The following is a 25,091-nucleotide window of genomic DNA, read 5'->3' as shown; positions in this document are numbered from 1 at the left end:
CAAATGTGCTGAGGGTGCACTCGATCTCGCTGTCTAAGTCATTGATGAAAACATTAAACAGCACCGGTCCCAGCACGGACCCCTGAGGGACACCACTCGTCACTGGTCTCCATCCGGACATCGAGCCATTGACCACTACCCTCTGGACACGACCATCCAGCCAGTTCCTTATCCACCGAACAGTCCACCCATCAAATCCATAGCTCTCCAATTTAGAGAGAAGGATGTTGTGGGGGACCGTGTCAAAGGCTTTGCAGAAGTCCAGATAGATGACGTCTGTTGGTTTTCCCTTGTCCACTGATGCTGTCACACCATCACAGAAAGCCACTAGGTTCGTCAGGCAGGACTTGCCCTTGGTGAAGCCATGCCCAAGTTTTCCAAGGCGACGCTAAATCCCTCCCCCACCCCTCACCGCTCCCTGCTCTCCTGCTCGTTTTCCCGTGCCCGCGCTGACCCGCCAGCCAGCCAGCGCAGAAGGGGGCTCTCCGAGAGGGTGAGCACATAGACCTCGTGTCCGTACGAAACCAAGGCCAAACCGCAGCACAGGACACTATCACCACACGCGATACGGTAACTGCGGCGTTTCACACGGTTGGAAGGCTGCGGGAGAGAGGGCAGGGCATCGCACTAAGAGACATCATCTTAACCGAACTGCAAAGAAAGCAAGCAGCGCTAATTCAGTCTTGCAAAATTACCATGGAGCTTTGCAGGCGCAAAGAATGTACGTGGTGATCATCTTTAAAGAAGCAGAATCGGTGGTGTTTTACTAGCTAATTAAAATGATATAAAATCATTCGTCCTAGGCAAACGGGATTTTACAAGGCTGCCCTTGTTAGCGGCAGTGTCTCTGAGCACAGCAGGGAGCCTGGCAGCGCAGACGGGAGCGAGCTTTTCCTTCCAGTGCATTTATGGGAGTGCTGGTGTGGGAGAAAGCAGAAAACTGCTGCGTGACTGGTCATAGTCCACTGATTTGAGACAAAATTCCCCAGCCATCTGCTGCTTTCGTGATTCCCCAAACCAGACGGGTTTGCATTTTGTTAGACTGGGAGTTGCAGGAATATAGGCTGAGACTCAATTTTTAAATTCCCATTAAATACATGATTCATATTTCCCTGGTAAGCACTGAGGTCCAATTCCTCCCCCAGTGACGTCCTTCACAAAATCAGTGTTCGTGCTCGTAGTGCCTCCCCCGCTCGCTGCGCTGGCTTTCAGAGCCTGCACCCTGGAAGCTGTTGGTTACAGAAGCCAGAGCTGTCACTTCCAAACCAGGGGGCCAAGCTCAGGCCCTGCAGGCGAGGACGGGGATGATAACGAGCGGCTCTTCCATAGACCGGGGATCCCCAGCCCACCAGAGCATCAGCCATAGCATCTGGCTCGAAGTTCGGTTTTAAGATTATGTATTGCAACACAGATGTTAATTTTGAAGCCCTTTGGTTTTGAAAGGTGAAACATTTCTTCTTAACTTTCAGAAAGATGGCAAAGCTTTCCTCGCTACGTTAACGTTTATTAATTGCAAACTGCTGGTAGGTTAGATTACTTGGGGATATTCCATACTGTCAAGGCCATGGCAGGAGCAAACCAGACTTATTACCGCAGACGATGTTGTGCATTGCAAACCGTGCTTTATATTGAAGTTCATTTGTTAAATTAATTTCTTTTTACTATCATTTCATTTGCATATGTAACTGAGAAATGAAGAATCACAAGTTTATGTTTAACGGCGCTTCTGCTGTGCTCAGATATGGTGAATCACTCATTAGAATTAGCACCCAGATACAGTCTAAACAAAAGCAAAAAGGCCCTTGCTAATTATGAATTATGTGTAATGATTAACATGTTCATTCTTTTAACAGAAACAAGCATTTTGACATTTTAAAACATGGTGTATTTTTTTTTTTTTACTGTTTCTAATGCTGTGTAATCCATGGTTGATTTCAGATCTCTTCTTCTGAAGTGTCTGCAGCTCTGTTGCAGAAATATTTACATAAGCAGCAGAAAAGAATCAGTGCATGGGCTGAAAACAAATCGGCCGCATTTCCTAGGTCAGTTATAAGAATGGTAATTAGTGACCCAGTTTCTTACCAGTGATTTCAGTGGCAGAAGCATCAGAGTCCTACAGATATTTATCCTGAGCCCTGGTTGTCAGACTGAAGATTACCCATGTCCCTGAATTAGATTTTTACCTCCACGCCCAAGTCTTTCACTAAATTTAATTCAAATTTCAAGCACAAGTGGAAGGCAGAATCACAGCGTGTATATTTTTCAAAGGAACAAATATAACTTGCCAGCAATAAAGCGCTCTCTCTCAAGTGCTGACAGAATACAAATGGACAAATTGCCTGTCTGACCACACCGAATCATGTATTAATTGTTTCATATTACCTGCTCAAAGGAATGAAGTCCGCTCTCCTTACCTAACCGTACCATGTCTTCCATTATCGCCCGCTGCAGTTCCTGGGTTAAAACACATGAATTCCTCATGAAGTATCAGTCAACCTTACAGGCAGTTAATGTCATCAAGAAAACACGTTTCTGAGTAAAGCTCAAGTGCCTTATTGATAGTTAATACATAATTAGCAAATAGTCTATTAAAGAAATGTACAAACATTAAACTTCAGTGCGGTGGTGATATTCTTTCCTCAGTATGAAAAGTTAAGGTTATATTTTCAAACCTATATGACATGGATGCTTAAATTTGCAATCCTTCAACCTTTTGCCAGCCTTAGACACAGAATTATGTCCCACAGACACCAGTGGGATGACTCACTGGCATCAGTGGTCATCGATGTGATGCAACCCGGTTACGCGGTACCAGAGAGCGTGGGTAAATGAGGTTGGGATCCTTATTTAAGACATCTAAACAAATAAAACCTCTCCTACTGCTGTAGTGTTGTTCTCTGCAAGACGAACCCTTGGTCCTGCCCATGCACGAGGTCTGTACCATCAGTCAGCACACGCACTGCTTCAATTGCAGCGAAGAAATAATTCTTGTCACCGAGGTCATTAATAATAGATCATTAATAATAGACACCAACTCTTAACTAGGTTATGCTACAGTGGAAAAATGTCTGTACTGCAGACGGGGAGAAAGACAAACCTTATTTTTACAGAGTTCTGCATATGTTCCATCAAACCCTCTTTTCCTTGCCCAGCCTGGCATAACTTCAGAATCGGGCACCACAATTCCCACCAGAAAGGCCTGTAGGTGAAGGAGGAGGAGGAGAGTTGCAGGCAAAGGCTGAACGACGTTTAAGGCCCTACATTGAAGTGAATACATCGGCCGGTTGAATTTGCTCTGTGTTTATCACTTCTTGTTTAAATATGTTAATAATTTGCTAACATGCCATGGTGAAGGATATTTTGGTGTCTGTGCCTTTTCCTCAGATAAAAGGGTTCTCCATGACTGTTTCTGCATTTGCCAACAATTTTAACACCTTCAGCTGGGTTTGTGTTCTGCTTGGACATTAATTAAACTAATTCATTTTTCTCAGGTGTAAGCCAGAGCAGAACACACCATTTATACACATGCAGTTCATGGGCTTGTGAGTCTCAGGCAAACTCTGCTGCCAAGGGAAGCCTCATGGTTGTGACCAGTGAATGTAGGGGGACGAACTGCAACAGCTTCAGCAGCTGCACATGTCTGTATAAATATGGGAATAAATGGGACGAGATTGGTCAAAATGGGTAGGCAGTGGTCATGGAGCAGCGGTGGCTTTGCCTTCGTTTGGCTACCGCAGGCAGTGTGGCAAAGGAGAGGACTAGAGACCCAAAGGGTGACACGGAAGCAAATCTAAAGGCTTCATCTTTGGCCACAACATCCCCCAGGCTGCTTTGGGTCACACCAGCACTCAGCTCCTGCGTGGCTGCCATCAGGGCACAAACGTGGGGCGATCCACGCACGCTTTCCCCTCGTTCATGCCCAGCCCTCTGTCTTCTACTTACAAAGAATAAAGTAAGATTTTCTGAAAACTTAGTTTTTACCTGCAGGCTATCTCCGTGGACGTAGATCTGGGCAACAGGGTCACTGCGGATATAGATATTCTCTATCTTTTCCGGTGCAATATATTCTCCCTGAGCAAGTTTAAATATATGCTTTTTCCGATCAATGATTTTAAGAGTCCCATTCTGTTAGGAGAAAGAAATGAGAGTTCCCAGAGAAGTTATTTAACCATAGAGACTCAGTCAGCAGCCTGCTTGGAACAGAAAATGCTTCACTGACATACCGAGCTTATTCAATTCAAGCTAATTTAATAATATATTCTTATTAATATAAGCGTAATCCTTTGTAAAGGTAGATCTGCTTGGGAAATTAAGTTCGGTACTTGAAAATTTACGTGGGATAATACAATTGACATAAGAACGGAGCATCGGATCAGTACGCACAGGTAACCATTTCCCGATGTCTCCAGTGTGAAGCCAGCCCTCCTGGTCCAGCGCTTCCATTGTCTTCTCTTCATCTTTCAGATAACCTTTGAAAACATTCGGCCCTTTCACACATATCTGCAAAAGAGCCAGGGTTGCTGATAAATTATTATTAAATTATTATTATTTTATCCTAACAAGCTAAATAGTAATTCACTAAAAGTGATATATTTTCAAGGTTGTGTTAATGTCTGCTCCATGAAACTAAAATATATTGCGTTATAAAATTACCTATGGATTTTTTTCAAACTAACGGAATATGAAGTAGGGAATGCAGAAGTGATTTGTTTGAACTTGGTTTGCATTCAGCTTGCAGTTAAAAAAAAAGTTATTTCAGTAAGTTTCATTTCTGTGCAATATAGAAATATCAGCAATGTAGAAATCACAGCAGTTCAGCTCTTCTTAGCTGAACTAATTAATTCAGCCTTAGCTTTTAAGGTAATCAGGTATGGCTTTGGCTGGAAGTACTGGCACAGCCCCTTTTTAATTAATGCTTTGCTGCTCTACTGCTGAATTGGCATTTTCCTTTCCTGATTGTAATAAGTAACACATCTGCAACCAGGCACCTTTCAAAGGTAAAATGCTTCTGTAAGTACAACATAATACAGTGTTAACCAGTGAGAATTGGATATAAAAATGTGAGTTGCTACCTCTCCTTCTCCTTTGGAAGCAAAATAGTTCAGCTCTTCCACATCCTTCAATCTGATTAAGTTACAGGGCAAAGGGGCTCCTACGTGACCTGGAAATCAAAGTTATGAAGTCACTTGTCATCTTTCCTATAAAGAATAATTAGCATTTTATTATTAGTTGCTTGCACGGTTGTACATAGACTGGGTGTTCTTGCAAGACCTGTGTCTGTGTGCAGAAATCATTTCCTCATTTAAGGTTTTGCTCTATTAAGACTAAATACCCTAACCTCCTATTTGAATATATATAACCCTGTTTTCAAACACTCTGTCGAAATACAGAGCGTGTCTCCTGTACCTGTAAGAGACTAAACCCTTTTCTAAGCTTAACTCATTATAAAAGCCCACTAAGCTCGGGACCCCCCCTTATTTTAATCACCTGGCAATAGCAACCGCAGTGACATTTCGCTGAACACGTGTGCCCCCCACCCCTACAGTTTCTCCAAAGATGATGCGAGGGCAATGTCTGCTGCAGCCGACAAGCGCTGCTAGAGCACAACGGGGGCCAAACCAGGCCCATTTTCCCCAGAAACAGCCACTTGGAAAAACAGACTGGGAAGAGGAGCCCCAACTCTGTGTCACAGCACTTCGTGCGCTGTAGCGCTCGCGGGCTGAGGTCTCATTTTGCAAAGGCGCCAGACCGAAGCGCGCTGAGGATGAGGATGCAGCATTGGCACGCGAGCGGTGGCCAGGGCACAAGCAGGGGGCCGGTGGGCAGCAAGTCCCAGGACACACCAGCATCTGCAAGGGGCCGGTTTTGGTTTAAAGTAAGGGAAAAGAAAGCACGTGATCTTCTCCAGCCATGGAAAATCTGGGTTGGAAAGAAGGAAATGTTTAACTGGCCAGGCCCATTGGTATCTGATGTCCAGGTTTCCTACTAGTATTCATTTGAATGAGTATGATACCCATTTCAAAACATTTTTGTAAATACGGATGAATTATATTAGGAAGAAATCAAGCTGCAGTACTTCTATGCATTATCTGAATCTTGCTTAGTGCCAATTTTTATCTGATTTTGTCAAGATTCAAAAGTTTTAGAAAGCCTGAAATATATAAAGTTTTGAGCAGCAGTGGATCTGTATTCAAAGCCTGAGTTTGCTCACTAGGTACATGAATGCATGAATCTTTTCTTTGTTCCAGCATTTCATTATAACAAACATTCTTTTAAATTCAGCTCCAGTGCTCTAGAGAGGGCTCACAGGGCCAGGGGTGCTGAGGTGAGAGTATCGCAAATAACAGCTCGGGGGACAATTCCAAATCTCCCCATCAGCCCATCCCTGTGTATTTATTCTGGATTACTGATGCTTCCAAGAACATTACATTTGCTGAAGATGATTCACACGGTGGCAAATGTTGCATAACCCCCCATGCCGTTAGTGTCCAGAATTTTCAAATGAAATGTGCATTTCTTTTCTGTCTGGAAGTGGTGGAAGAAAAGCCTTACCTGATGTCCAGTCACCCGGGGTTGTAAAGGTACATCCCGCCGTGCATTCGGTTTGGCCATAACCTTCATAAACCTGACGAAGAAACAGGTATCTTTAAAGCGGTATGTATGATTTCACTGTTACAGAATAAAATCCTAAGAATCGCCTTCTGTTGCCCAGTCCCGTGAGCTAACCCCGCCAGCTGCCCCGCACAGGCACACGTTTAACACGCAGACTCTTCCCTGGCCTTTCCTGTCTACAGAATTTCATTTCCATGACTATGACTTCTCACGGCTCTGTAGAGCTGAACATGGTGCAAAGACAAGCTCAGCACTTAAGCTTTTGAGTCAGAAGTGTGTTACTCTACGAGAGGAATTTCTTAGTGGGGGAAAAAAGGTATTTCTGTGGCACGTTTTGAAAATACACCTTTTAATTTTATTTTTTTTGCCTAATTTTAGGCTCTTGAATGAGGCCTTTTAGTTGCCCTGGGCTTCCTAGTCAAAGAGAAATAATGCAGTGGACATATTAAATGGGTTGAGTTGCCATCTGAAGATTATATTTCTCCATTTATATATAGACTGAAAGTCATGTAACGAAGTTCCTAGCACATTTAATTGCACATACTCGGTTAAGTGCTGGGAGGTGGGTGGGACGAGTCTATGCTTTTTTTGGCAGCTGCCAGCAGCAAAAGCGGCGCTTGGCCACTGTTGGCTTCCCAGGGCCACCAGTCATTCCCAGTCCAGCCCCAGGGCTGCGGGGGCAGAGCTCCGGGGACACCAGGGCTCTGCGCCTGCTCCAAGCCCTGCAGCTGCTGCCAGATCCATCCCGGTGAAGCTGTCCCAAATGTGGTTCTGAGGTCCTAACCCATCTCTTTTCTTAAACGCAGTGCATTTCCTACCGGTCAGCAAATGAACGCCTCCAAGCAGCCGCGCAAGCCCACCTGACACCCGAGGGCTGCACGGAGGAAGCCCAGGACGGTCGGAGACGCAGGGGCAGCGCCTGTCACTATCATGCGAACGCACCCGCCAAGACTCGCCTGTTTGATAGCAGGAGAAACCAAAAGAAAGCATCACAGATCATTACAGACGGCAAAACCAGCGGCATCCGTGAGCATTGCTTATGCAGAACTCGCACAAAATGCTCTCTCTAGAATAGATGCAGCCGTGCTATGGAAATATGAACTGGCTCTGAGTCTTGCCTTAGGGATAAGAAGCCAGCTAAACCATAAAAGCAGTAACTGTGTCCCTCGCAGGTAGAAACAGTGCCCCAAAAGAAAACCATGCGATGTATGGGGGGGAAGTCCCACATCTCTCAGAGGATGAGCTGCTCAGCCTCTACTCCTGCGGCTGCCTGTGCAGGCGCACCTCTTGATTTTGGGGAACTGTGGGTAAAAACCAGACCTCCTCCCCCCCCTCCCCAGTTTTCTTTGCTTATTTGCACCTCGTCATTTTTAATGAATTGGGTCCCAAGCCATCTAAAATCATGCTGTCCCTGGAAGGCAGATGACCTTCAGTTATTTCTGAAGGGCATTACATCAATTCCTGTGTCACGCTTCGCTTCTTGTTTCCCCTCTTCCTTTCCTTTTTCTTATTCCAAAAGTAAAAAGAAAGCCCAGAACAAAAGAGAACAACTCCTGACCGAGCCTGCCAGTCTCGCCAGATCCCGAATCAATATGCAGCCCGCCTCGCCTCCCGTCTGCGCTCCCGGCAGCAGTGGGTGAACTCTGCAATCTTAGCAGGCTGACGACAACTAATCCACAGATGAAAAGTACAGTCGGTTTCTTTAGTTAAAAATAAAGTGGCGCGGCTCCAAATAAGTTATCCAATTAAAAAAAATGAAGTAATCAGAGCCTCCCGGGGCAGTACAGTGCCTGGAAAGCCTGGTTTATAGCAAATTTAATCTTTTTTTTCCATAAGGAGATGTGTGGCACACAGCAGGGCATTTTGATCTCTTCCCCCTGTTGTTAAATGGTGATTTACTTGTGCATTTTTCTCTACACTCTTACTCTTCTTTTCCTAGGAAAGAAACCAGTTTTGAATATGCCCAACTGAAACCCAGCCCAAAATCCAATCTTCTCTATAGAGGATTTGCAGAAAACTTTGGAGCAACGTCTCCTTTTCCTGGCCACCTTCCTGAATTTCATCCCCACTGGGAAGAGACAGGAGTGGGTTTAATGCACTCCTCTCTCCTGCCCATCACTGGGTGTGAGCAGGGAGAAACTGCAGTGGGTGCCCGGTCCCCGCAAGGCAGAGCACCCAGGTACCAAAGGCGGTGTTGGCAGCCCTGGTGTCAGGCAGGCGGCTGCGATCCCGCTTCTGGGCAGCTTCACCTGGCAGAGGGCAAGAGCCTCTGCGCCGCATCACGGCCCTCCTCAGTGCCGGTGCAGGGGCACAGCTGGTATCCAAGAGCCACAATAAATAGGCATTATTTGCAAATAGGTGATTTCTCGGTGCTGCCAAAGGAGGGATGTGGAAAAAAACCATCTTAGGCTGCCTCGTGTTTCTCCCTTCCCATCTGGAAAACTATCCCTAAGAGACCTGAAATTTGGGCATCTTATGCATGGAGTTTAAAAATAAATACCTAAACAAAAATAAGTGTGGCAAAAATTAATGAAACAATAAACTGTGCTCCACTTCCTATTTCATTTTAAATTTTCAGTCTGCTGTTTGCTAGTGAGTAGCAGTTGAATCCCAGAATCACAGAATCGTTTAGGTTGGCAAAGCCCTTTAAGATCACCAAGCCCAACCCTTCCCCTACCCCTGCCATCCCACCCCCAAACCCTGGCCCTAAGCACCTCGTCTGCCCGGCTTTTAAATCCCTCCAGGGATGGGGACTCGACCCCTTCCCTGGGCAGCCCCTTCCAGTGCTTGACAACCCTTTCAGTGAAGAAATTTTTCCTAGTGTCCAAAATTGCCTAATGTCCAAAATTTTTCCTAGTGCCCGCAGTTCACTGTCAGGCAAGCGGACCACACCGACTTTAAGGAAAACCAGTCATTGCTAGAAGAAATGGCAGTTCTTTGACGTTAGAGTCACGTCTTAAATTCCTTACCTGTATTTTATTAAAGAAAAGTTTATCCCACAAGCTGTCATTTCTAATGATCCCGTTTTGAACTTCAGCCTTTTTCCGTTTTGCAGCAAATTCCAGAATCCAGCGCTTGAGGGACGTGTCTGCCTGGCTGAAGATCTGCGGGAGAGCGGGGCGGCAGGCAGCCCGGCGCCCGAGGGAGAGAAAACAGCAAAAACTGCTCTCACAATCACAGCTACGCAGGTCCGCCGGTGCCAGGCAGGGTGTAGTTACATTAGCAGTACAGCTAAATAAGCCTACGCTATGGGGTTTTTTTATTGGGTTAAAAAAAATGGATTGGTTTTTTTCACTCCATTCACTATTGTACATTCTGTTCCTTTGGGGGGAAAGGAGGGAGGATGATAGGGTAGGTTTTGGCTAGATTTACATGACTGGTGTTTCTATATCATTTCTACGATAGGATTCAGTGGAATCATGCAATCTGAGCAACTAGGAACGAGTACTGTGGACACTTGGCAGCTAGAGCAGGTCTCAGTGCTGGCTGATGAGGTGATGGGGGCTGCGTTTATCTGAGCTTAATCAGACACCAGCATGAACTACATCCCTGCAAATGAGAAACCCCCAGTGCCCATCCCTCTGATGAGGCACCAGAACCCCTGATCCAACAGTCATAGAATCATTTAAGTTGGAAAAGCCCTTTAAGCTCACCAAACCCAACTGTTCCCCTAACCCTGCCGTCCCACCACTAAACCCTGTCCCTAAGCACCTCATCTGCCCGGCTTTTAAATACCCCCAGAGATGGGGACTCGACCCCTTCCCTGGGCAGCCCCTTCCAGTGCTTGACAAGTCCTGACCTTGGGGAAAAATTGAATCAGTAACTTGTGCTTAAGCCCATCTTCAGAGGATAAGTCTTCTGAGGAATAAATATTCCCAGCTGGTCAAACAGATTTAACGTGATGACCAGACATGTCTGTCTTAAATACCTTTCAAGAACATCTCTTAGTTTTAAAGATTTCTAGATCCAAAAGCCAACCTCATATTTACACTGCCTAAATCCTCAGAGTCTTTTTTGCAGTTCCTGATTTTTGTCATTGCCACCAGAAAGAGATTCATGTTCCAAAACCGGTTGAAGGGCACAAAAAGTCCTAGTGCACCCAGGTTCGTCAGGTGTTTCTCTGATGAAAAAATCCTTTCTCTCTGGAAATGTCACCAGTAACCTCAGCGGGAACAGGGTAAGAGGCTAACGCAGAGGGATTTCATATTAACATGCGATAGCCACGTCTGCACTCTGTGTAAATCAACATAATACAGACTTAGAGATGGAGCAGCTCTATCAGTGACACAGGGCAAGGACGCATTTGCAGTAGAGCAGAAACTGTAATCCGCTCGGGAAAGCACCCTGACTAAGGGAATGCTTTCGCAGAAGTACTAAAGGGACGTAAACTTTCGTATTTACAAAAAGAGCAGAATTAAACTCACCTTATCGTACATCCTGTTCAGCAGCCGCGGCACGACAGGGAAGATGGTTGGACGCAACGCTTTCATATCGTCAGATAAGAGACGAATATCCCCTTGAAAGAACCCAATTCGCCCTCCATGGCAGTAGACTACAGACTGAGGGGAAGAAGAAGGAACACGTGTAACCTCTTTGCTGTTAATTCCCATGGCAGAGCATCCCTCCCAAGCCCAGAAGTGCCTTCCCTGAAATTCTACTCCCAGTAAGGCAAAAATGGGACTTTGGAAATATATATAAATGTAACCCAAAATTTTGCACTGAAGAGAAACATATGGGTAGTTCTGGGCATTTTTCAATGCTGCAATCCAGCATCCACCAAATTTCTGGAAGAACAAGGAACCAAGGCTTTTAGAAGGGATTTCCCTTCATCCCCTGCACATGGGGATGGAGAAGCCTGAGTTATGGTCAGATTCTGGATCTGAACTTCTCCTCTGGAGCCCAGACCCACCATAGCAGCTCACAGCGTGAGGACCCACTGCCGATAAAGGAATGCGTATTAAGAAATGTCGTAAAATGCACCGGGCAGCAGCCGCTTTTTAAATGTTAATACTTTAGTTTTGTTTAAATACAACAATACAGACTACGTTAGTGATACAGTGCCTGATCCTGTATCCCAGAAATAAAAGCTCACTTCATAAAAGGTGCTTTACTTGTACGGAAACTACAGATCCAGAAGTTTCGTACTTGGAAGGAGAACAGGCCACCTGGGTCAGATGGGAATAGAGCTGGATGTGCGGGACCGGGCAGGGCAGGGGGCCTGCCCGCGGGGGTGGCGGGCGGGACAGGCTTTTTTTCCCCAGCCACTAACACTGCAAAGGACTGGTCACTAACTTGGTAAAAACTGGTATTTTATATCACTGGAGAGCATTGTGAGACCAGCATCCCCACCCTGCTTTTGGAGCGCGAGCAGGAGAAGGCATCCTCCGCAAAGCACCCGTGATGCTGGGAGCTGAGCCCAGCTTTCCTAAGCCCAGCTTTCCTGAGCCCAGCCCAGGACACTGACTATTCTGAGATCCCCAAGGGGCTGGCAGAGAACAGCTCCCTTCGGTCAACTTTTCTCCCTCAGATAACTAAACCAGTTAAAAATTTCTCGAGACATTAAGTCTTTTTTGTGCTACTTCTAAAAATCCACAATACTGACCGGCGCGCTCCCCGCTCTGCCGACCCACTAGAGACTGTCTCTCCATCAACTGAAACCACAGGAATTTTAGACATGTGCTGCGGGGTTAACGAACATCACACTGCCAAATCTGTGTTTGACACTGCGCAAGCACATGAATTAGGAAAATAAAAAAAGGAAAATATCATCAGTGTGCCTGCTGGGAATTATAAATAGTTTCTAGAAATTTTTAGCTTTAAAGAATGCATCTGTGTAACTCTTAAGTTCCAGGAACCACTAATGTTGGCTAAAACTAGGGAAGCTGACACCGTGCTTGCTGTTCAGAATCATTTTGAAAAATATTTTTTAGCCCTTTTGAAAAAAATCTTCATATTAGCGAGCTTTTTTAGCAGACAGGATAAACTTGAACATTCCTCAGAGGCCTGCCCCTTTCCATATGGCAACACCCTGTGAAATGAGGTTATCTGAAATGTTTCTAATATTTTTGTTTCCCCCCCATCAGATGACTTTTTAATGATTATATTCCTGTTTGCTGGCAAAGCAGATTGCCTGAATAGCGGTGCCATGCTGACCACCTTGCCTTTTAAAATTAGACTTACAAGTTAAAATAGGCTGGGCTGTAATTCTCCAAATCTTTCATGGACTTTCACTTCCAATTTGCAAGTTTTTTAACAGGGCAGAATATATTATTTCTGGCAGAGCCGTTACTGAGAAGTGGGAGGCTTACATTCAGACGCTTATCTGACTCAAAAACTGTGCTTTCAGCCCGAACCAGCCCTCCCTGGGAAAGTACAGCGCTGCAACCGAATCCAGATCCAGGCTTCGGATATTAGAGCAGTTTTTTAGTTGGCAGCTTCTCAGGCCAGGGGAAGGGACGTGACCGCCCCACCTGCCCAACGCACCGACTGCAGCACAAATTGCCACCTGCCTTTTGCAGAAAAAAAAAAAAAGAGATGTGCAAAGTCAGTTCTGCAGGCTGGCAGGAGCCAGCACTTCTATGTGCCGTTATTTCCAGGGACCCCTGGCTTCCAGTTAATGCCCACCGAATGCTGCCCTGCCAGGAGGGTCCCGTGTGTCACCCCACAATCTTAGTTTCCTCTTTTTCAGTGTCTGCAAGGGGTCATTTGGGGGTTTGGTTTTTTGGGTTTGTTTTTTTTTTGCAGATCTGGTTATTTAGTGCAATAAAAAGATTTTAGCTGATGTGGAAAATGGCACGAAATTATTTTTACTCCCATGATATCTGACCCTAGAGTGCTTTGAAAAGCGGCCCCCAGAATCGTGCAGGTAGCAGTTTCTGCTGGTCTTTGCCAACCTCCGAGCCACCAGTGTAAGCTGGAGAGCTTGGGAAAGTCTCCTGGAATCGCTCTGGGCTCAACAGCCATGTCACCGAGACCAGAGGTCGGGCCCTGGTGTTACGCACGTGGCACTTCTGGATACAAGCTTTTTTAGTGCTAACAAGATATCGCTGGTTATTTAGTACTTTATTCTTTTTTTTTTTTTTGTGGAAAAAGATGATTTCCACTGACACTAGGACCTTACCTGTACCATTCTCTCAAACATGTGTGCTAAAGGCAAATAGGAAATGTGTACATCCTCACAAGTAGGAGACCACTGACTCTGGAAGAAAACACAAGGAGCCCCACGAGGCCTCGTCAGTTCAGGCAGGTTTCTTACCTGTATAACTCTTTCAAACATGTGAGCCAGAGGCAGGAAGGAGATGAGCACATCGTCCTGTCTCGGAAAGATCACTTTCTGCAGGTGAAGGGCATGGGAGACAGAAAGGAAAGAAACACTGACAGGAAGACAACAAGAAAGTCATAAAACAATAAAAAGAAAAATGGCACCAGAGGAGCAAAAGGGGAAAGATTGTCGAGAGAGGAAGGGAGCAGCGTACGAAGTGAAGCGTTAAGCCACAGCGTCAATGGAGCCGGGTTAGCAGGAGGAGTGAAGAGCACGGAGATGTACACAGAGGGCAACGGAGAGGTCTCTCCATGGCAGAAGGCGTATCGTATCCACACAGCTCACGCTGGAAACAGAGGCTCACCCTGACCCAGCACCCACTTTGTATTCATCCCTTTCTACCCTGAGGTGCTTACGACCACAATTTGCACTCTCAGGGGGGCAGACCTGCAGGAGCCCCCTGGAAACCAGCGGGGCTCTCCGGGCACACCACTGCTCCCCACCGCACAGAGCCCCTCAGAATTCACAGTCAGAGCTACAGATTTGATCTTTTCCTTAGGTTAATCATTGATTTGAATCAGAATACGTTGGAAAAATTAATGATTTTTTTTTTCAGCTGCAAAAATGAATGATTTATGTTAGTGCTTCTCATCATTTTAAGGGATTAAAATGTGATTTTAAGGGCATTATCACCACCCCACAGACAGGCAGGGCAGCGGGGAAAAAGAAGGCTGGATAAATTATGTGAAAAATAAAAACGACCAAAGTCTTCAGTTTGCCGAGGTTTTAGCTCTGTCTCGCAGGCTGGGATAAACCAAGGCCCCGAGAGCCTTACCTGATGCATGCCCCAAAAGAAAAGTAGCCTTTCCACCTGCATTTCCAAGGGTAAGGCTTGCTGTAATATTATGGATTAGAAAAACTGAAAGCTTCATTACCCAATAACTTGCACCAAAGCCAGTGGTTAGTGGAAAATGGGTATAAAATCTATTAGCTCGCAGTATTCGCAGTTTATACCCACTTTGCATCTCCACTGCTGTGAGAGAATCGATAGTCCGTGACCTGGGACACGGCGGTGGATGGAGGCACAGGACTTTCTTCCTTGGGGAATATTTTATTGGAGTTAAATCTGGGCAACTCGGATCTGGGTATGCCCCCCAACCATTACCGAGTGAAGTCAAACACCATTGACCACGTGGGTGTTTTCAGCATCCCGTTTCATACTATTTCATGTGTCAGTCTGAATGAAGCCATTAGGGCCTGCAGATCTATTCATACATTATTTCAAATTGGCCTCATTTTCTGCAAGCACAGTAATGTAAAACCATTAGCATCACTAGCTAGGCTGCTTTTTGTTGTTGTTGTTTTTTTTCTTTTTACACTGCTTTAAGTGCCCAGACAATAAATGATTTGGTTTTATATTGAACCAAAATGGTGACATTGAATATCATTTCACCGTTGGCACAGTTGTCCAGTTAAACAGAAAACTGAAAACAGCTCCTTGGCATTTCAGAACAACCTTATAACAAAGCTCTAGGTTCACTTCAAAAAATGTTCCGTTTATAAAAATCACTGAACTAAGCAAAACCAGCACAGGAATATATAAACAGAAACTCTACAGTACTTCCCAGTACTTTCCGTTTCAGTAATTGATCCCACTTTCATGTGTTTTGCACTTTGCTCGATGTCACTGCTGTGGGTACACATCGCCCTCATCGTGTGGGTCAGCAATCGGCGTTTACGCTCTCACCAACAACCGCTGGTGGCTGAAGCTATCGCATTAACTGCATTTATTGAATTTACTTACACCAGACTTACGTCTCAGTCTGATACCTTCGAGATTAATCAGAGTGTCCCATTGCCGTCAGTGAACACTAAATCCACTTCTGTGGGCCAGTCCTGGAAGATGCCAAGTTCTCTCAGCTCCCTCTAAATTAGTTCTCTTCCAAAATAAACGTTCCTGCCCTTTGAAACTCAGACCTATCTATGCATCGGCTTTCACTCGTGCATCGCGCTGCCTCCGAACCCCGCGAAAGCTCTGCGCTGCCGAGCCCGAGGGCTCGCTGCAGCAAACTGCTGTATTGCCATCTCACACTGCAAATTCCTGGAGTCACAACCCTGCAAACATCTGAACACGTGAGTTCCGGGGGATTTCTCACATCACGTGTCCAAGTTTTTTACAACGGTGCTCTGGAAATTGCAGAAAGTTCAAGGACTGAGGTAATAAGACTGCAGTATTTTCAGCACCAATGATAAGAGCAGCAAGGGGTATAAGGTAGAAAATTGTCCATCCCATGCGTACATCGCTACTTTATAGAATTGCCTGTTTACTACAAAAAAAAAAAAAATCTTTGTATTTGTTAGGTACGAGCTGCATATAAACCTTAACACGTTGTGCTAAAGCAATTCTGCTTCCTATATTGCTTCTAAACACAAGTTTATGCATTGCATGGAACATCCTCTACGTGTCCTTAGCCAGCGCGATGCTTTTTAAAAATATGTATAACGGAAACGGAGATATACGTTGATATCAATGAAATGAACCATTCTTGTAAAAACATATTCTATATACACACTTTATATGCAGAAAGCTTTCAAATCAATGAGGATGACATTGTGGGGGCATCCTTAGCAGTGGAGCCTGTAACCTGTTTGAAGCACCAGTTCAACTGTACAGGACTTGTTTGCTTTCCTAATTCTTTGAAAGGCCTTAATTGATCTACAGGAGCCAGCACTGCTCCTCAGAAGCACCCTGAGCCTTACAGAGCCAGGGAGCCAGTGCTGGAAAAGGGGATTTAAGGCCCTCCAGTGCTGTAGGCTCAGACCTGCTCCCATCTCCATGGATTTTGGCCCTGTGAGTAAGAGAAATTTCCCTTCTCGTCTGCAGGAGCACATTTCCAGCCCGTGCAGGGATGCAGCTTAACCCACACACTCTGCACATGGCAACATTTTCTAAATCAGGGTATTCACCTCCGTCACTTTCAAAAAGCCTGAAAAATCAGCAACCACGTTCCCATGGGTCAGCATAGCACCTTTGGGGTTTCCTGAAAGGAAACAAAGAGTGATTTTAAAAGGTGAGCCAGCAGGTAATTTCCAAAAGCTTAACAAAAACCAAACCAGGAAATGGTTAAAATATTGAGTTCGCTTTTTGAATTTTAAGACTTATGTAATTTTCACAGTCACTTCTGTGCAGTAACATGCACCAAACCCACTCATTGCAATCCTCAAAATTTAAGGAAAAGACGCTTTAAGGTAAACACAGTATAACATGAACATTTCTATCGGAGACTCTGAACAACAGTTTCCACCAGAAATAGCCTGATGGCAATTTAGGAGAGCACTCGGCTGGAGCTGCATGGGAAGCACGGCCATCAGACCTGGCTGGCGGCTCCCAGCCTCTCCAGGTAGCATTTATTTCACACGGATTTTGAACTAAGAGTGATCTCGAATACCACCAAACCCCATTTAAAAAGGCTGTAAAGCTGTTAGCCAGCGCGCTGAAAAACCTGAGCAAGGCAGAAAACAAGGCAATACATGGTAAAAATTAGGCTACAAGACAACCCTATGAGCCTGCAATTAAGGGAAGTCATTAATATTGTCAGCAGCAGAGCAGAGGTGTCCTGGAGATGGGGACAGGGAGCTGGCAAAGCCTCAAGGCATCACCCCAGCGCTTGGCACCGCGCCTGCCGCGTTTCGCCGCCCGCCCGCCCGCGCAGACAGCTCCACGCTGGCAGGATTTGCTTTTTCGCCCTCTTTTCTGAGCTGAGAATCCCCCCTCGCACCATAAGACATCTTTTGCATTTCGTATCTGTTTGTACGCCAAAATTCCTGTTAAACAGCAAAGGTGCAGGCTGAAACCTCCGGGCGCACAAACCAGAGCCCAGGGCCCCGTCCGAAAGGCCCTGCCTGCAGCGCTGTCCCCTTGCATCACCCTCAAAGGGTTTATTTCCAAAAAGAAGGCGTAGCTTGGCTCGAATAAAGGTTACAGGGCCAGCCTCTCTCTCCGGCGTGTCTTTAAGCAGATTGTTTTAATTCGATCACGCCCCGGGAGCGTAGCTCCCGCTGCGCCGTGCGGAAGCGGATCAGAGGAGCTTCACCTGCAGGTACCCTGGTACCCTGCCTGCCCCGGCACGGCGGGCACAGGAGCTCTGCAGCGCTCTTACAGTTAATGATGGATGCAAGAGCCTTGCAAAACTGTAAATCAGCCCCAATTTCATTCCGGCTTCCTCAGATTAGGAAGGGGGCAATGGTGTTTTGTGAATCGGTTTCAACAGAGGAAAATAGGCTCAATCCTCCCGGTTTCAGAGCAGCTTGCAGGCTGCGTTGCTGGCAGCCCTTCAGCGTGGGCACGCACCCCCATGCCGAGCCCTGTGCCCTGCCAGCTTCACTGACATCGCTTCTACCCCGTCTCTCGAATAATTAAATAAAGGCCCAAACAAAAGTCGCAATTATGGCACACATTTATTGTACTAAAGCAGGACATTTTGCACACAATGTATTTCACTGAAAATCCCTATGTGGTGTCCCAAGCGCCTTTGAGTAATCCAGTCCCAAATACTTCCAGATGAACACAGTGCACAGGAGCTACTTTGCTCTCACATTCGTATCCCTCCGAAGCGCAGAGGCGAAGCTAGGGCTGACGTCTTCTCCACCCACTGCTGCTCCTGTCCTAACGTGCCGTAGAGCCAGGCTCGCGGGCGCCAGCTCAGCCAGGCAGGTTTCGTTTCGAGGTGCTTATTTTCACAGCTGGGCACACACGTGGATCCAGACCTCAAGAAAATTCCATGAGCCAATGTCAACTGTAAACATGCGCCAATGACACAGAAACTGCTCATGTTATCTTAGTTGTGTCTCGCCAAATAAGTGGGCTCAGCCCCCGCGGTTCTACACGTAGCCATACTCCTGCAGCATTGCACAAGTTCCTCCGTGTTGGCAGCCCCGCAGGTCACACACCGGTGGAGAGGACGTGCTCAGTACTGGTTTGGAAATTCAAAACCTGCACCCTCTGGCTCTACCAGCAGCAGATCTGGCTCTTGAACCTTGACACAGCTCTTCAGACTTTTTTGGAAGATTTCTCAGATGCTTTGAGACCTCAGGCTCAGTTCTTTACTCCACCTCTGACCTTTTTTTTTTTTTTTTTTTTTTTAAATGCAAAGTTGGTACCTCTGCTCAAATCACCACAAGGTGCCTGGCAGCAGTGTGAACATCCCGGCTCTGCCTGCAGCAGGTTCAGCATCCCAGGCAGGCCGTGGTGCTAATGGTGTCAAAGCAGAGCAGCAGCGGTAGAGCCAGGATAGCCTTCACCGGGAGAAATCCAGAACAAACCATGCTGCCACAGGGGAGCTGGAGCTTTTGAGGCTGGGAGATACCTGTAAAATTTGACCATCTTTAGTTCTTCTGTTTTAAGAGTTAACCCAGCAAAACGGTGCCCTTTGCCATGAGCCCTTTCCCAGTATTACCACCTCAAGAGAAAAAGGTTGGCAGTGATACTGTTGTGCTTTTCATAAAAATCCATGCCCGATCTGTAACACCGCTCTCACGTTTGGATTTCCTTGTAAAGGCACATCTTGTCAGTGCCCTGTTACGGAAACGGGTGCGCTGCGATCCCGCTCAGTTAATAGCCCGGGCATGGTAACTCCTCCTTATCTCAGCGCCAAGCTGGGTTGAAAGTTCTCCTAAGCAAGAGAAGAACCTTTGCCACGTCGCTAAATGGGTCTTTGAGGTAGCACCTCCAGCACTAGCTCGGTGGTGTGATCCATCAGCGTTTTGGGATGTAAGGGCTCTCCTCACCCCGGGAGCCTCTGGGAGTCAGGGATGTTCACTGGCAGGCTGCGAGAAACCCCTGGGAAGGAATTTTTATCCAGGTTACAGGTGGATCCTTGAGGAAATGACAGTTTGCTTCTCTGGAGTAGCCAGCATGAAAAATTGTATCCTGATGGTTTTGGGGATATCCCTGTGCCTTTGGCCCTTTATGAGCGCTGATGATTTCTTGGTACAACAATAAAAGTTGGTCTTGTGATCTGAGCTTGGCAATCTCAGTCTCTCCCTTCAGCCTGTGGAGGCATTTAGACATCTGATCCTATCAAAGGAAAGCACACATTAAAGCCCGCTTCTGGGTTTGGTGTTTTTTTTTTTTTTATAAACAGCTAAAATTCTTTTCAATTCTACAATTTCCAGGTTACAAACTCCTTAGTGAAGATTTGTTTCACACCATACAAAAATATTTGGAGCCCTTCAGAATTGAAAAAGCCCTTGAGAACATATCCATTGGACAAAAATTCTACATCTGGTCCTTAAAAATATCCTGACATGGGCTATACACAAGCCATACCTTTTACATCAAAACAACATTGAAAACAGACCAGAGTGTTGATGCAACCCCTGGAAAAGCCAGCAAGTGATGTGCAAAGCCCTCCGGCAGCAGAGGATGGGCTGGTGGCTCACAAAGCACTGCTCTACGAGAGTTCAGCTTGCTGATAACCTGCAGAACATGAAATCTCTGGTTTGGGTGGGGGAAAGCAAATGAGCTTCCCAGCTGTCCTATTTCTGTACCATCAGACATGTTCCTAAAAAAGCACAAAGTCAGAAACAGGCCCACGACTGCTTTTGCAAATAAAAAAAAAGAAAATCGAGAAACCCTCCTCTATTCAGAATTTCTTATTTAGAAATTGTCCTGGCTTCGGCTGGGATAGCATTAATTTTCTTCACAGTAGCTAGCATAGTGCTGTGTTTTGGATTTAGTACTACAGGAATGTTGGTAACACACTGATGTTTTCAGCTGTTGCCCAGTAGTGCTCAGACCACTCAAGGACTTTTTGAGCTTCTCCTGCTCGGCCAGGGGCATAACAAGCTGGGAGTACAGCACAGCTAGGACAGCTGACCCAAACTGACCAAAGAGCTATTCCAGACCATAGAACGTCATGCTCGGGGGGGGGTTTGTCGGGTCGCGCGCTGGCTCAGCCCTCGGCTCTAACCTTCTATTTTCTTCCCGATTCTCTCCCCCATCCCACTGAGGGAGGGGGGCGTGAGCGAGCGGCTGCGTGGTGCTGAGTTGCCAGCCGGGTTAAACCATGACAGAAATAAAAATATCAACAAAAATGTGACTTGAAAAAATAATTTTTCTGCACTTTAAAAGCCACGCAAACAAATTGTGCTCCACCATATCCATAGGCGTAGCTCTTTTGGTTTCCTACAACTCCCATTTGTGCCTGGCCACTTTGTACTGGCAGAGCTGGCGCTCCCAGCGTGCATGGCTGCGATGTCCATACCCTGCACTGGGCTCAATCTTTTTAGGAATTCCCACTGCTGAGACAGAGCAGAGTCACAGACTCCTTCCACACAGTGTGCTGCCTCGGGTACTCCAAAGCACATAGATCTCAAAACTAAGAATGATGCATGAAGGTAAAAAACCCAAAGCCTTTCAATACATTTTGAGTTTGCACTTGGAGTTGGAAAAACAGTTGCCTACCTGATCTTCAGTACAAGTCTTCTCCAGGAGGTGGAAGATGAAGATGTCCCCTCTTGCTCAGCCTAATCCGCAGGCTTTGCGCTCTGCAGCCAGAGTACCACACGCAACTCCCTCCTTGGAGGGCAGCTTGGTGTCAAGCGGCATCTTCTGCTTGCCCAAATGAGTGGCAGCCAAATTGAGGATGCTTTGGGGTAGGACCAAGATTTGGGCAATCCTGAGAGCACAGGTGAACCTGGAAGAGCTGCTCCAGCAGGCTTCCCTGCAGGCAAGCACAAGAGCAGTTTCCCAAGCAATCGTGCCCTGTGCATCTGCGCCGGCTGCCTGTACAGTTTTTCGGTTGATGTTACGAAGGTTGAATTCTCAAGAGTAGGAAATTCCTGCAAGCTGTATAAGAACCAGGGTCTGGCAAGAGGAGAAAGCACTGCATCTGCTAAGAGCAGACCAGAAAACGATGCCGCTCGTCTCCAAGAAAAAGGGGCCAGCAGCATGCGAGTACCAGCAGCGTGGGCTGCCCTGGCTCGTCCCCGAGCCTGCCCCGGAATGTGGTGCCCTGGGGCCAACCCGAGTTGATGGGCAAGACACGAGCAAGCTGCGGCATGCTGCAGAGGAGACAGAGGTGCCGAGGACGTTGGTGGGGCTGGGGACATTGGTGTGCTTAGGATACAGAGAACGGAAAGCTGTGGACCCACATTTCTCTTTTTTTTTTTTTTTTAAATATTTACAGAAGACAAATACAAATTAATCAAGCGCTTCACAGCTACACTGCAAAATGTGAAGCAGAAACATGAGTAGGCTTCCAGACAACCAGAAAATCGTACTGCCAAAGGGTATGTTGGGAATCCAAGTGAAAAATGAATACGTCATTATTTTTAATTTGCCATCTACAGAAATGTATATACATATATATACTTAAATATTAAAAACTGCATAGAAATATCACTGCCATATCAGTATAGCAGCAAGTTAGCACATATTGAGGTGGTATTAATAATTGATAACCTATTCTAACATTTCAAGATTAAAACGCTTCTTCTTTTACCTGTAGTGCCACTAGTAAAACAGACAATTGATAGATCTTCTGGTCGAGGAGGCTAGAAATACACAAGGAGAATAAGAAAATCACATCAGTCAAATGCAGAAGGGTCAACGGTAGACTGTTGTCATTGTATAAACTGAAAGATCAATTCTATTTCAGCTCTGCCATAAAAAGCTTTCATTCCCCCTTAGCCAATATAAAACTCTTTTTATCAGGTTTCTTCTGTTGATGCAGACTCTATCCCTCCCTTATGTTTTGCTCTAGGCTGCATTAAGGGCATGCTTTAGCGTAAGAACACTTTGACGGAATATTTGCCTTGCAGTTAAAATTTTCAAAGACACCATCTAGACCTGTAGGTGTGGGGGAAAACGTGAGATAATTTACCAATTTCCAGAGAAATTCTGGAAACGTGTGATTGTCCACAATAGGGGACAACTTTCCCAAGCTGCCGATTGCTCCCATTTCCAACAGTATCCCTGTATTCTCAGCACCACGACGCGTCCGTGCGATTTTGGGTCATGAACAAATAAATAAGCGGCCTGAAAATCAGAGGCTCCTTTCAAAAGTTTTGCAGGAGTATGAGCAGCCAGTGAAAAATATCAATGCCATTTTCCAAAAATATCCCAGAGAAATATTGCCAAGAAGTGTTTCTGAGCTATAGAAACCCCACCAGAAAGCCAGGGGTGCAAACATATTCCCCCAGTGCCAGCTGGGTACGGTAGTGGAATTAGCATGGCTTAACAAGGGCATTTAATTACTGTCCCATTAACATGTTCAGCAAGGATGAACTCTCCCAGTTAAGTGTCCCAGGCGGAAGGTATGAAGCAAATACTGCACATCCCCAGCGGATGGTATTGACAGCCCCTGGGCTCCTCCACATGGGGAGGGTGACGGGGCACTGCCCCGAACACAGGCAGGCTCCCTTCTGCCCAGAGCAAACCCTTTCCTCTTCTGTCCATGAAATAAATGTAAGGCAGCCAGCTGCAGTTGAAAGGGGGAGAAGCAGCACGCCAGCACTCACCACAGGCACGTGTCGACTCTCAAGGCCACAGTCCTGAAAGAGATTAAAGTAACAAAAATGATTTCCACTTTCATTCCTGTGGTGTAACCTACTCGCTAATGATCTGCAAACCACTAAGGGAGCGTGTGAGCTAGAGCAGAAAAATTTGTGGCTCTCACTTAGGTCATCTTTTCTGTCCAAACTTTCTTGCATCAACTGCAATGGATTGGTTTGGTTGAGCTGGATCCAGGCTGTTCCATAAAAGTGTAAGGCTGTAGGCTTACAGGTAGGAGGACAGCGTCTCAAACAGCAACCCCCCTTTCCGGGCAGCTGGTAGCATCTGATACTTTATTTGAGCAGGAAGGATTGAAATGTTGGCTCCTGTCAACACTTAAGAGGCAACTGCACCGAGCCATGCATCAATATGAACAGCCACAAGCTGCTCTGTTGTGCTCTCCAGACACTGAACCTGCCGCACAGTTCCCTGTATATTGTATATGTATAATATATATGACATATATGTATATGTCTTTCTACAGAAATCACAAAAATACAGTGACAAGAGAGGGAGAGCAAACTTACCTCCACCTCTTGCATGGTCTGGATGCGAACCCCACAGCGACTCCCTCGCTCCGTCAGCTCCTTCTCAAATGGGTCCATCAGGATTATGGAGCTCAGACCTGGCGTTTCTCTCCTCTCCACATGGTCAAGGAGTATTCTGGCTTTTTCAGGTTTGTCACAAATGACCGTGGAAATGTCAGCTGGAAGAAAAGAAGTCAAACAAGGTGATCCCGGAGTAATTCCCACTGTCAGAGCAGCCCCATCCACAGCTGTGCATGACCAAGCACGTGGGAAATGCAGCAGAGGCAGCCCTGACCTAGCGTGTGGGGACACAGCTCCCCAGAAACCTCTCTAAGTGACTTCAAGACACTCCACAAGTGAAATCCCCCCCTCTTGCGGAAAGCAGAAGAAAAAGGACCATTCTGAGCAACAAAAATGGTTTCTGAGAAGATTACATCAATTTTGGTTTTACCTGTGTTGACGATGTAACGAATGGCCCCAGGACCCAAAGTATCGTAGAGAGGAACTACCACCATGGAGTAGGTGTAGCAAGCCAGCTCAGAAATGATCCACTGCAGGAGGACATCAAAGCACGAAGGTGAGAAGGGGGTCATGGAAGCAGATTTAACACACTTGAGAACAAGCTTCAAGTATCAAGTAAACTCACAAGTCAGGAACATTATTAATACAGCATCAAGTTGAACTTCAAATCTCACTCAAGCTGAACTTCAAATCTCACCTCTGGACGGTTTTGAGCAAAGACCCCAATGAACTGCTTTGTGGATGGCTTGCAGCCCTGCTGAAGAAGCCCTGAACCCAGAGCTTCTGCTCTTTCAGCCACCTGGAATTTGGAGATAAAAAAAATACATAAAAAAGAGAAATATAAGCAATACCAAACTATGTGAAGACCTAGCTTATACAGGAAGGCTCTCAAATTATTGTATTTGCTATTCTGAAAGCCCAATTTTTTATGTTATCACAAGCCATTGGTAGTTGACTAGCAGTTGAGCTCTGGCTGGCAATGCCCTACAGCTTTTAGCGTCAGTGCCGCTGTCAGGAGCGGACTAAAGACATCGAGCCGGTCCCCAAAAGCCAACACCCCCGTACAACACCGGGATGTGCCCGGCTGGGGAAACCAAGAGCCCTTGCACGGCGC

At 46.1% G+C, this 25,091-nt stretch overlaps 1 protein-coding gene across 4 annotated transcripts in view; it reads right to left on the bottom strand.

Moving 5' to 3' along the window:
• ACSL6 (acyl-CoA synthetase long chain family member 6) overlaps nt 1-25,091 on the bottom strand; it is a 55,210-nt gene that overhangs the window by 3,197 nt on the left and 26,922 nt on the right. For 3 of the 4 annotated variants that reach the window (XM_035902747.1, XM_035902741.1, XM_009646981.2), the window contains 16 exons: nt 24,675-24,776; nt 24,408-24,507; nt 23,957-24,135; nt 23,396-23,428; nt 22,378-22,429; nt 16,841-16,914; nt 13,733-13,810; nt 11,037-11,171; nt 9,582-9,716; nt 7,473-7,568; nt 6,553-6,625; nt 5,073-5,161; nt 4,384-4,500; nt 3,982-4,125; nt 3,098-3,199; nt 2,383-2,454 (listed from right to left, as the gene is read on the bottom strand). In XM_035902747.1, the coding sequence (XP_035758640.1) occupies nt 2,383-2,454; nt 3,098-3,199; nt 3,982-4,125; nt 4,384-4,500; nt 5,073-5,161; nt 6,553-6,625; nt 7,473-7,568; nt 9,582-9,716; nt 11,037-11,171; nt 13,733-13,810; nt 16,841-16,914; nt 22,378-22,429; nt 23,396-23,428; nt 23,957-24,135; nt 24,408-24,507; nt 24,675-24,776 (1,581 nt within the window). Of the gene's footprint in view, nt 1-2,382; nt 2,455-3,097; nt 3,200-3,981; nt 4,126-4,383; nt 4,501-5,072; nt 5,162-6,552; nt 6,626-7,472; nt 7,569-9,581; nt 9,717-11,036; nt 11,172-13,732; nt 13,811-13,867; nt 13,946-16,840; nt 16,915-22,377; nt 22,430-23,395; nt 23,429-23,956; nt 24,136-24,407; nt 24,508-24,674; nt 24,777-25,091 lie in introns of all 4 variants that reach the window. The other variant, XM_009646973.2, reaches the window with a different exon arrangement.

This window comes from Egretta garzetta, unplaced genomic scaffold, assembly GCF_000687185.1.
Source record: "Egretta garzetta isolate BGI_Z169 unplaced genomic scaffold, ASM68718v1 scaffold1, whole genome shotgun sequence".
Taxonomy (NCBI): domain Eukaryota; kingdom Metazoa; phylum Chordata; class Aves; order Pelecaniformes; family Ardeidae; genus Egretta; species Egretta garzetta.
Note: the sequence above shows the minus strand (reverse complement) of the source record. Positions and strands in the feature narration are given on the sequence as shown.